The following is a 13299-nucleotide window of genomic DNA, read 5'->3' on the forward strand; positions in this document are numbered from 1 at the left end:
TTAATCTCACTTAATTGAGTTTTTCTCTTGCTTTAATCGAATTCCAATGTCAACACAGGGAAAGGGTTATTAGAAGTAATTGTGGGAAACGAAGAGAAAGAACATTTCTCAAGAGATTTCAGAGAATATAAAGAATTGTTGTACACCTTTTACTTGCCTTTGCTGTTCCACTCAATCGCTGCGGAGCATTATTAATGTGAGGAAGTTTGAATGCTTTTTCAACTTGTTTTTAACGAGATACTGCCCCACTTGGCTACAAAAAGACAGACTGAGGGAGAAAAATGTTCATTAAGATTTATTCATATGAAAATAATATGACATATGATAACACAACAGATGTTTTAAACTGTGTTATGAAGGACTGTGTTGAGTGTAATGTCAAGGTCTGTCCCTGAATTAAAAAAAACCTTTTAATTGAATTACAGATTATTCATTCACTTTTTTAACACTCTGAATCACAAATTTGTTAAATTATTTTTTGACATCAGGGACTTAACCAAATGACTCGAGTCATGCAGAATGACTTGATTTTTTTACATCTAGATTGCAGCAACATATATTCGTGAATATTTCTGTGATTTTTGTAGATTACTCTGTGGATAACTTGGTAAAACATAAAAAAATAAAAAAACAGAAGACCCAGCCCATCTTCATTTCACTAACTGACTAATAAGGGGCTGTCTCACAAATATTATAATTGAGAGCATTTCTCATACATCATGTCCATCACATAACAACACCTACTCAGCATCCTATTCCAAACGGTAACGTCTTTTAAAATGGTTCATTAAGTGACATTTTTCTGCCCCAAAGCACAAAATAACTGTGACACACTGTACTACTCTAGCCTGCACACCTTTCTAGACTCCCTTCTCAGCTGGCATCACAAGACATTTCACCGTCAAACCCAGAGAGCAAATAACAATGCATCTGTATTTTTGTATACGTTTATATATATATATATATTAAATTATATTCCCTCTTCATTATGTGTCTTGCTAGTTTCTGCTGTGTCTTTTTTCACTGTAGCTCTGCCAGGGACACGTTCGCACTATTTCATTTCTTGGCTGCTAATAGGGGTCAATGCAAGTCGTGTTTTACTTAAAGGCCTGTTTGACCTTCTACAGCAATGCAGTTCAGTCAAGCTCGACCAGGAAATGTGGTCAGAACAACATGTTAATGTCTGATAAATGATATAAGTGTACCCTTGGCCCTTGGCAGGTACAGTAAAGGAATGTGCTTCTGTGTAATCCTTGATTGTCGAACACTGACTAACTTACCCCTCGTGTTAGTAAAGTGCACACAAACTGTGGGCCCAGGAATCTTTTTGCGTACGTGACAAAAGCAAGCGTTTCCCAGCAGCGCTGAGTGATTAACGGGGTTAAAAGGCTGATGTGCTTTAGGCCCACGAGAGGTAGCTGGCCTTGTAGCTATTATGCTGAAGTGTCAGAATTACTAAAACGTGTAGGTGGAGCCATTGAGCAGAGAACAAGTAATGTCAGGCTTATCTGCCACTTAAATGTTGAATTAGACAAAGTCTGACGACTGGAGAGCACTAAGAATAATTTATCTGCTCATTATCATCAGAAAACTCACTATACCACCCCTTGACTTGACTTTAGCTTAGATTTCATTTAGAAGTTCCTGTATAAGTTCCAGGTACTGTAGGCTACAGGAGGTTTTTTTGGTCCACTGTGCATGTGCTTGATATTCTTGTGCTTGTGCCTTTATCCTGTATTGTAATAAGTTCTAGAAAATGTACTCCATGCAGGGTAAGTCGACAGATGAGAGGCTGTGTGTGAGTGCAGACGTACAGTCCTCGGCCAACTGCAGGACAGCAACTCCAACTAAACAACCTGTCAAAGCCCTGCTGAAGCATTAGAGCAGTTTTTGTCCTATTGGTCTATGTAGGATGAATCCACAAGAGTAACTCTCTGTTATTCTGCTCTGAAGCTCATACTCCCTCACAGCGTGGGTCCTTGTCCGTTACACAGTTGTTTCGATCTTTTCGATGATCTCTATCATGGACTTGGAGGGGGACAGCAGAGAGCAGTCGTCCTGATCCCAGAGGCTGCCGGGGCTGGAGTTCCCGTCGGTGCTCAACTCGTCCTCCTCCTCCTCGCTCTCCTCCTCACAGGACTCCAGGTAGTGCAGACCCAGTGCATTGATACCAGAGTCCTCGGAGCTGGACGGAGAGGAACAGTGGTCCATTTTTGGGCCTTTTATCTTATCCACGGGGGTAGGATGTTTATGTTCACTGTACACCTGCTGGACCGGCTGCACAGGGGCAGGCACGTGTTTAGTTGGCTTAACCGGTTGTCGAGGCTGCGCGGGATTTTGTGGCATCTGAGGTGTAGCGGGAGCAGGTGGGGGAGGAGTGGGAGGATGAGGAGGTTCTGGTAAGGGGGGCGGCGGGCGCTGCACATAGCACATCTTTCCGTTGATGCGTTTGACGATGTAGTCATCCACAAACAGATCGGCGATGATGCAGTACTTAGGGGACTCGAGGTGAGGCGGAGACCGGAAGCTGGGGGCGAGCTTCAGGAAGCGCTCAGCCAGAGAGACGGACAGGTCCATGGTGTTACTGTACTCAGTCTCAACCGCTGGCACCGACGTGCTGGGCAGCTGGCACACATTGGTCATGGGCTGGTACACATACTTGCCTAAAAGGAGAAAACAAACACAAAAAGCTCTGATTAACTGACTGTACTAAAACAGCTCCCAGTTTAGCTGCTTAGCAACTAGCTGGTGTAGATATTTTCTGGAGAAGTTGGAGACATGAATGGTGGACTCCATTCAGTTTTGTATTAGGTGGCCAGGCAGAAATATTCCTCATAAATAATCATAATGTAGCTCTCTGTTTACTAATGGGTTCAGTTTAAAAGGTGATAAGAGGTTGGTGTTGTGTCAATAGCTTGTATCTGCTGCTCCAAAGCAACCAAAAACACATTGAATGAAGTTTTAAATCAATCAAAAATAGTACATTAAGCCAAACTATGGCACCACGTGGAGACATTTGGCAGCAATCCAAACAGCAGCATAAAAACAGACTTCATTGTATTTCATATAAATAAGCTTTGCTCAAAAGATACAATAAAAAAAACGACAACATTTCACAACTTGTTTTCTTGTTTCTCTGCATTTACTGTTCTGCAAAGCATTTTTGAGTGTTTACATATCAAAATCCCTTTTATCTTTCCTTTCAACCAGATATATAACTTTGATGATACTTGGGGGCTTACATATGCAGAACATATTTCTCAAATGTGAACCCTTCCCATCATGTGGTTTAAGCAGAAGTTGGTGGGGACTGGCAGGCTAGAGCAAAAAGTGTGTCTTTGATAACTTATCATGCCTCCTTTTCAAAAGCAGGGAGCAATTTCCCCATCACAAAGCATTACCAGCTGCCAACGGCAAAAATACCTGCCAGGGTGTAACATACTTTTAAAATCCAGGCTACCCAGTTTGTGCAGCTATCACTGATGCAAGACTTTCATTTTTGGGGGAAATTACGAAATAGGGCACCTTCATAGCGGAGTTGTCATAACCAATGCCCTATAACTACAACTACCCTTCTGTCCCTTATTACTACACCATCCTCTAAAGGCAAAACAAAATCTTTAGATAAACAGATAGACAAAAGGCCAAACAAAAATGTGGTGCTGATTTACATCTGGCTGACTGACATAATAGATTTTGATGGGGTAATAAAACTACTGAGCATACATTTCTTCAGGAAAATGTTTATATTCATAATACAAAATGCCTTCCATGTGAGTTATGCCTCCCATTTTCGCAGCTCATATACTGGTGGAGATTGTGCAAAGTGACTGCTCCCAAACGTTACTCATTGTTTGCAGCCCACTGCCTCCAACACTGCCTGAAGAGTGCGGCTAAGATGTGTGTTTAACTGGCTCCCTGGAGAGAGGGAACCTAAAGAAGATGACAGGCCTACGCATCACTTCCTCTCACTCTGTGTCCTTGTCTTTTGTTTCACCGGGTCCATTCAATCGAAATCTTTTCCCTGGTTACCTTGAAATCATCAAACTACTTCAGAGGAAGTGACTCTGTTTTGAGAGTTTGAAGAGACATTTTCGCTCCACACAAAAGATATTTGGTTTAATTAAATATTTTTAACTTAGTTCTAATGGCCACCTTTTCATTAAGGACACACAGCTGCTTCATCCAACCATTTGGAGCAATGAAAAGAGGCTCAATGTCCATACATTTAGTAAACACAGTTAACACAAAACACAGGAGCTGATGTTGACACAGACAACAGGGAGGAACAGTAACCGCCCTCTGTATAATGAGAAAAACTCAATGGTCCATGTTCATAATGAGACGAGCCCATTCAGGCAGGCACCATAGCGGCAACAAATGAGAGCTTAAACTGAAGAAGGCAATGTGTTGACATTTAGTTTTCAGCATATTACATTTAATTGCATCTTTCCATCTGGAGTTTCAAATACCATGAGCAATTCTGGGGGACAGACAGATGCATGGGCAGACAACCAAAAATACGGAGCTAACACAAGACCAAAACTGGTCAGCCACAACAGCTTTGCAGAAGAAACACATCCTGTCTGTAGATTAACAGGGTGTGTGCAGAATCACTTTGGAATAAGGTCGAAATATCACTGATTCCATCAGCCCCAGAGGACTGAGCCTTACGTGGGAGATTAATCTCACTTAGCCTGGCAAACAGTAGAAGAGCAGAATCTTTACATCAAGCAAAACACATGTTTATGTTTTCTAATACTTAAATGCAGGCTCTAAGAAAATCTGAGTTGGATTATGGCAAATACTGTACAATTACAAATGCTATTATTACCAATACTGTGGTGGTTCATACTAATTTGAAGACACTCATGTTTGAGCTAAAAAGCCAAACATTTGCAGGTTGTAACTTCTTATTTAGAGGATCTAAGGTTCTTTTGTGCAACATTTGAAACTAACTGAATAGACTTAAATAACTGAAGACATCAACTTAGCCTCTAAAATAATAAAAAACGTTTTTTCAGTTTTTTGATCAATTATGGAACAAATAATGGCCCATTAATCAATAGTGGAAAAAAAGTTGGTTTTAGGCCTAATTGCATGATATTCCTCCACATTATTTGACTCGTTTAAAGCTAACTTTTAGAGTTTTTACCACTAGTAGTGCTAAAGAGCATTGCTTTTTTATAGTGGGTCCCGAGTTTTGTTTACATCATGCTCAAACGCATGCTTATAGAGCAGAAAGCAGAAATCGTTAAGCCACAGACGGATAGTAGCAGTTGCATAATTTGAAATATTCTTTAGACGACTTTGCAAACGCTGTTTGAGGGAGGAAATGCATTCAGCACGCTTCAGGCAGCTAAGATTCCACATTCCATTCAAGTGAGCAACAATGGATAGTTTCAAAAAAACTGACAGGGCAAATTGAATTTTAAAATCCTGTCATGAGTTGGTTGCCAGAAAAGTGATATGCTGCATATCCATCAACTGAAAGCAACAAAGTTAACAAAAATTGACTCAATAAAAGACAAACACTAAGTCTTAGAAAAGCTGCTAGAACTGGAAATATACAAACGCTGACAGCCAGTGAACACTGTCTGCAGCTTTATTGATATTCACTCGTTCTCTGCCCTTCTGTTACCCAGTGCTGGAGCCCTTGCATGACAATGTCAGTTGTTAAGTGGCCTCTGCACCCTCTCCCACTGTCCTGTGTGTGGTTTTGTGTTTCAAAGACCAGATCTCTTCACAAAGTCACCCCTAAATTCAAAAACACTGATGATATTGTTCCACTTTTTAGTATAGTGTAATGACACTGAGAGCTCGCTCTCACACACACACACACACACACACACACACACACACACACACACACACACACACACACACACACACACACACACACACACACACACACACACACACACACACACACACACACACACACACACACACACACACACACACACACACACACACACACACACACACACACACACACACACACACACACACACACACACACACACACACACTGATGATGAAATTCAGTGACAAATGTATAGGTCACTGAAAATTGCTAATAATAATTTCCTAAAACAGAAGATCACTGTGGTTTTAAGACACTTGCTTAGGAGGAAATGTCACATCTGTAGAGGCTATTTTATGTGGATTAATACACATTTGGAAGGCTGACTATTTACTGTATGGCAACAGGATGGTTTATATAGGATAGAAAGTACAAATTGAAGTAAAACACCACACTGTTCAGAGTGTGTTTTGAATAGTTTCTGAGCAGAAATAGAAGTCAATGGCCCAGGGGGAAATGATGCTCTGGCTGCAAAGAACATAATTGTAAGGATCAATCCTTCTTGGATTTGGTCTTTTACAATGGTGAAATTGATTGGTGATACATCTCACTGTACACAACCCTCTTTTGTGTTATTTATTCCAGTTTAATTTCTCTTCCCTAAAGCAAAATGGCCCTACACAACATGCTGTCAGGAAAGAAAAAAATGACAGTAAATGTAAAGGTTATTGAGTCAATGCTTCATACTAAACACTAAAAGGTTTGCTGCAGACCCCACACTTTACACCTACATTCATATTGTGAAAATCAACTGCAGAGGCAAAAGAAAATCCTTAACTGGAAAACCTTTCGTCACGTTATCATTAAAGGTCACTTGGAGCAACATGTTCACTGGAGACTGATAAAAGGCATTTTAGGGGATGTAAGGGATCACAGCCTGGGAGATGCAAATAAGGCAGTTTGGTACATAAAGAGAGAAAGTAACAGCTCTTAATTAAAACACAAAGATGTAATTATGAATTCAGAAAATCTGGGGAATAAATAAAAAGAAAGGTGTTGAAACATAGTAGAATACTACAAAAACATGCACAGTGTATATTAGGGAAAATCATATGAGTCAGAGTAAGAATTGAAAAGCTTCATTTGGGACGAGGAGAGAGAAAGTTTTATGTACAGCCAAAATATATTTTAAAAAATACATTTATGTGTCATTCCTCACAAGTTACAGATTGCTCTCTTGAGGAAGGAGTACAGTAGAGGAGCTGCAGGATTAGGAACTCCTCACCTCCCACCTGCCTCCATCTTGCATGCCTTCTCTGCTCTCTCCTGGGCCTGTGGCTGGCGATGGCTGCACAGTCTGGTTAAATACAGCAGGAGGTCTCTCTGAATAATGCAGAATGTAGCTCCTCATCTCACTCTCTCTCTCTCTCTCTCACACAGAGCTTTGGCATCATTTTGTCCAAATGTTCTGATCTACTGTCGCTCTACAGACAGCAGACTGAATGTCCTGGAGATTGAGGTTTAATTGCTGCAATCTCAACATGTAGTGAAGATAAATGGGCACAAGTATCTCACATACATTGTGTTATTTTAATATTGGCTTATATCAAAGCCTCGGAAGTGATTAATTCATTACCAAACCCCTCAGTCAGATGTTTTGCACATTTGAGCCAGAAGTCTTTAAGTGCAGCCTGAGCAGTTGCTCTACTGTAAATGCAATTTAAATGCTTATTTAAAGCTGCCACTAGCAACTAGGTGAACAAAAACAGTTATTTTAGCAAATTGCTCTCATTTATCAACAGCTGCTGCACCCATTTGGCCAGTGCATACCATCCGCTCACACATCCGCTGCTCTTTGTGTCTAAATCTGTCCAACAAAGAGGCGGCAGCCAGGAGGAAAAACACAAGTTTCAGGTTTCAGCAAAGGGGAAGGTTAGACCCTGCATCATCTGAAACTCCTTTCCTGTTTCCTGTTTTATGCCTCCAGAGGCAAAAGGCTGTTCTGACTTGCAGCCAGTTTGAAATTCACTGTTCAATCTGTCTCCATAGGGAATAAATGCATTTCTGAGGGCTGATTTCCCTGTGCATAGTGAACATTAAGCAACATCTTTAAAGGCTTCAACGCATAGGTTCAGATTTCTTATATTACCATGCAAATGTATTTTTAAAATGTGTCTTCAGAAAAATAGGTCTTCTTCAAAGCAGACATTTTGAGCACAGAAAGCACAGATGAACTTATAACATTAACGATGGATGTATTTTATTCAATTTCCCATTAAGCCATAACAGTGTGACGGTGAGCCAGCATACAAAACACCAGGACCCTGAAAGTGAAGCAGCTAATGGAATTCAACTGTCATTCATTCAATTATTTACACCTGTACTTTTCCTACTGTGACATGTCAAAATGTCTTCCTGGGAAAATTCTTGATGCATGCTGAACATATAATTATGACACAAAGCACCATTTGGATTCAGCACCTTACTTGAAAATGCGTTGATAAATACGATTCTGTTTACAAGAGACATTACAACAAGATTTTAGTCATCTCCTAGCTTGTCACTACAGTAAGTTAGAAGAATCACCAATAACACCAGAGACAACACTTAGGTTGGCATAGGTTGTATTTCAATCAATCAGCTATATTTTTTTTCTTCATGTAACTAAATTTGTATTTAGATCAAAGCTAATATGAGTCTTCAGCAATCAAAAGATGGGGGTATCTCACAAAGCTGCTTTTTTAATGATATGGCCTCTTTGAGTTTTTCTCTAACAATTCATTTCTAAACTGCAATGAGTAGACAGCAACAAACATAACATGTGGTATTGTATTAATCTGCAATCCTTTAAAAACGTGATTAACTTTTGTTTGGTGCTGCCCTGTTTCAAACAGTTAATGTTAAAGTGCTTCCCAACAGTCTAGCTAAAAACATTCCTTCTGGCCTGTGCTAACAATGAATCAATCCTTTGATTACAGTTGAAGCTTTTTATGGTCGAGCACTGCAGCAAATGTAGAATCGGTAAGCAAATTAATCAATAAGAGCTTTATCCGATGGCTTTATCCGATTTCCCTTTAGAAATAGCTGCAAGCTCGCTGTGTGATGTGACAGATGAGATGACAAAGTCTAATAGAAAGATCCCACTTTCTTGTAACAACAATAGAAGTACAAGTTGTAAGATACGAAATTGGAGCTGGCAGGGAACGAACAAACTGACAAGACTGTTCAGGACTCATTAGACTCTGTTAGAATTTCTTAATGAGCAATTCTTCGCTCTGACTGGTAATTGTAATCAGTTAGTAGAGGATAAAGAGAGAGAAAGATTATTCAGACCAGGTGGTTCCAGCGTTGCTTGCTGTTAGCAGAAGCTCTCATCAGACATGACATATTGGCTGTGACACTAAACACAGCTAATTACAACTAATGAGAGGCTTGGACTGATGTTGTCACCAGCTGGGAACACTGCCTCCACATACAGCCGTGGAAAAAATTAAGAGACCACTCCAATTTTTGATTAAATATTTATCTCTACATGTATGGCAGCCAATCCAGTGTGTGTTGAATTCCAAAACATAGAAAAATTCCCAGTAGTTTAGAGAATACAATAAAAAATAATATAAAAACATTTAACTCAAAAGATGTACCTTTAAAAAATAAAACAAGAGAAACTGATAATGCTGAAGTGGTCTCTTAATTTTTTCCGGGGCTGTATATCCAATTCCTGTTTTCGCTTTTTTTCTCAGCCAGACGTTTAACAAAGCTTCAACTAAGTGGAAACTTCAACAGAGGGCCGTCAAAGCATCATTTTGTTTATGTGGCCTGTAAAGGTGTTGTCTCCGAGCAGAGACAGAGACAAAGAAGAGCTGAAGATTTTTCGGATGCAATGGTTCTAAGTAGTAGAAGCCAGGAATTGAGTCACAGGTAATCGCTGTTCCAGAAGTACGATAAGGGAAATAATTTGTGTTTGAGAATTAAATTGCTGAGGCAAAGTCTTACTAAACATTAACCATTTGTATTTGTTTGCCTAGAAACCCATTAAAAATGTAATTAAAAAGGAGGTCTGGCAAGGCTTCCTGTGGCAAATGCACAATTATCAGCCGTAGAACAAGTTTATATTCAAGGCAACAGTCAAAGGCATGTTTAAAAATATTATGTGACCAGGTTAGGTGAGAGATGCATCTAGCATTATTATGAATTGCTACAAAGAAGGGTTTGAGACGGGGGGCATTTCATGCAGCAGCACACTGCTATTTCTTTCTCACCGGGTGCCCAGTTTCTGCCTGATTCAGCAGTCTAAGCTGGTTTATTCAAACTGTGGTGCATTAGTGTCCTGTGAGGGGAACCGGTGAATTAGAGTAGTAGGAAATGTGAAGGTGAGAAGCTCCATTATGATGAGGCTGGCTCTTTCTTCTATACCTGAATAAATAAAGGAATAATAATACCTATCTATGTCCATTTTGTCACACATTTTCAATGAGTGATGAATATTTCAAAGCAGAAAGGAGGATCAGGTCAAAATGTTTACAGATGATATAACACTGGCATTTCTGAGAATCCCAGATGTGGATCATAATAAACACCGGAAAGAATCAGACACATCAGATATTTCAAATCGCTTGGCTCATTCTGGACGGAGGCAGGCATCTAAATCCAATGATTACACGGCAAAGATTACAATGTGACTTGTGCAGTTGCACACTATAAGCCCTGACTGAGTGGTGCAGAGTGGAGGGTGATTGTGTTTTACACTGATCTGAGGATTTTATGAGGGTAGAGGAGCCAGAGCTGGGATAAATTAGTGCAGTACAAAGAGATGGGCATCCTGTCATGTTAAAGCTCGGCTATTGTGGTTCTGAAGTTGTGTGTAAGTGACAGGTCGAGAAAGGTTCAAATGGAGAGAAAGTGTCCAGGATACGTGGGTAGTGAAAATGCCACTAACACTTCGAAAATACATTTAAAATGAAAGCGAACATTGTCCATGTCTGAGTAGGTGCGGCCCTGTTCTTTGCTACCAACACAGTCAATTCAACACTGAATATAAAACATATTCTTCATATAATGTGGTAATAAGGTTGAGTTTAGTTGATATAATCAAGTGTTTGGCCTAGAAGTGTCGCAATACAGGGTATCAGAAAAGATTCATGACATTTTAAAAATGTTATATTGATATCATGTTAAAAACATACTTGAAAATATAAATTAAAATATCCATCACCTCCTTAATCCTTTCAATTTCTTTGTACTTAGTGAAGGTATGTTACAGATTCCCTCTCCAACTCCCCAACTTGGTATTTAACTGCAATTTAGACAAAATACAACCCTCACAATAGAAAAGTAACAAAAGAATTTCACTGATAGCATTAATTATCTTTTTCCAAATTTTCATTTCATCATTAACTGTTTTGGTTATGATAATTGTGATATGGTTCCAGCCCTATATTTGGTTGAGTGAAAATGTCAGCCATTAATGCTTTACTAAATCCGCTGGGACTATTTTTAAATTGTTGATTGATGCACATTTGATGCACTAGAGAGTATTTACTGTGCTTGGTTTTTAATGTGGGATTGACTCAAAGCCCACGGTCACCATGATGAAATAATAGTGTGTTTAAAATGGTTTATGTCTATCACACAGAGGAATAAGCTGTTTCAGGCTGTGGCTACACAGGCTGTTCCTGTTAGGAAAATCAAATCATTGTTGGTTTTGGTCTTTTCATGGAATGTGTTGATGGCAAGAAAAATATCACAAGACTCATCCTTTAAAGCAGAAGTGAAAATAAGGACTTAAGTGTGACGTCAATTAGCATTTTTACAAGTATCTCAGCAAATAGTTTGTGAAATTGGTTGACATTTTTGTTCCTGTTCAGACATTTGGAGTATTTTACATACTATATTTATATCAAATTAATAATATAACACGAACAGATGCATTCGTCACCAGTATGATAGATAAAAGCCATAGGCTCACTTGGAGTTATAGTAAATCATTTGGAAAACAACAGAATATCCAAAATTGAGATGTTTCAGTTATTCGAGTTTCATCTTTAAGCTGGACTACATACCATTTAGAGTACATAAATGCACTTAAAGATAAATATTTCATTATTATTTAAAATTATCTGTAGTATTCAATAACGTAACATCGCCATTGACAGCTAAGATTATGGGCAGCTGGAAGCTTAATTGATGGAATATGTCATCTATGGCCTTCAACAAACTACAGCACACTGCCATGTTGGCCTGGATACTGAAATTGTGCAAAAAAAATAGTTTAAACAAAAACAAAATAATAGTAGGCCTAGTAACACTGAAACCTTTAATCTAAAACATACTTCCCTGCTTCTGAATGTTGCCTCCACCATTGTTTAGACTACATAAACTATTCCTTCAAGGGTATCTGTTTATGAATCTTGGATCAACGATGAATTTGACTCTAGATAACAAGTTTCACCTTTATATTAGAACAATACAAACAACACTCGTAAATATTTAGGAGGTTTTATCTAAGATGTTATAACATCACAGGGCAGCAAATGTTCACTATCATTTCTCCTCTTCACATAGTGAAGACTGTAAGACTCTAGCGAACTGATGTTTCTGCCCACACAATGGCCAGATTTTGGCACCACAGCGAGAGTGACACATAATTCTGGTAATACTATTGAAGCCTTTAAACATACTTACAATGACACCATCCCAGGTGGCAGCACCAGTGCAGCTTGAAGCACTTCCCATGGCTGTGGGTCGCGCAGATGGAGAGCCCATCACAAGGCAGGAAGTCTGGTCTCCCCGCGCAGCTCTTGGCCAAAGCCTGTGCCTCGTCCAACTTCTCACTCTTCGGACACTTCTTATCTCGCGAAGCGGCCATGCCAACATTTCCTGGATGAAAACAAAAAGCCTCGTCCGAGTAAACTATAACATAATCGCCAAGGACGGAGTCGAGATTGTACGGTCCACGCAGCCCAGGAAGCTTCTCAACTGGGAGACAGACGCGAAAGGCGGCGCTGGATCTCTAAATCCCGAGCAGCTGGGTTACTGCTCATATGGAGGGTGGAAACATATCCTGTAAAAGTCGAATAGCGTCAATTAGAAGCATATAATGAGATATGCAAAGCCTTCCATGGTCGTGATCCACACATCTCTCCAGCCTCCCCCTGGCGTAGGGAAGCTCCTCTGTGCGCTGGTGACGCGCGTACGGAACAACGGCGCGCATCTGAACTTCATCACACAACGGGAGGAGTCCACTCACACAAAGCCAGCTGCTCTGCGCACTTCAAACACACATCCAGCTTTCATTGGCTCGGCCCCTCTATAAAACTTCAAAACACCAGGGTCTGGATCTGTAAGAAAGATTAAATCAACCTAAATAATATTCACATATAGTCCAAGTGTTCTGATTATCCGCTTTTTTTTGTAATCCTGGATACATTTCATTATCCTTTACATTCTTAATTCATGACTTTTGTTATCATTTATTTTCCTGTTTTTAAAAG

At 39.7% G+C, this 13299-nt stretch overlaps 1 protein-coding gene across 1 annotated transcript; it reads right to left on the reverse strand.

Moving 5' to 3' along the window:
• Window positions 1–280: 280 nt before the first annotated feature.
• Window positions 281–13022, reverse strand: zgc:162707 (UPF0524 protein C3orf70 homolog B). Its single transcript, XM_063888713.1, has 2 exons — window positions 12491–13022; window positions 281–2663 (listed from the first exon to the last, which is right to left on the reverse strand). The coding sequence occupies exons 1-2, from the start codon at window positions 12672–12674 to the stop codon at window positions 1987–1989; spliced, it is 861 nt and encodes a 286-aa protein (XP_063744783.1). The 5' UTR covers window positions 12675–13022; the 3' UTR covers window positions 281–1986.
• Between the last annotated feature and the right edge of the window lie 277 nt (window positions 13023–13299).

The sequence above is a fragment of the Eleginops maclovinus genome, chromosome 7 (genome assembly GCF_036324505.1).
Source record: "Eleginops maclovinus isolate JMC-PN-2008 ecotype Puerto Natales chromosome 7, JC_Emac_rtc_rv5, whole genome shotgun sequence".
NCBI classification, from domain to species: domain Eukaryota; kingdom Metazoa; phylum Chordata; class Actinopteri; order Perciformes; family Eleginopidae; genus Eleginops; species Eleginops maclovinus.

Excerpts from the sequence above, each read along its gene's own strand:
- zgc:162707 (XM_063888713.1), bottom strand. The coding sequence starts at position 12,674 with ATGGCCGCTTCGCGAGATAAGAAGTGTCCGAAGAGTGAGAAGTTGGAC. Across the intron at positions 2,664-12,490 it reads CCACCTGGGATGGTGTCATT|GCAAGTATGTGTACCAGCCC; the intron begins GTAAGTATGTTT and ends TTCTCCTTTTAG.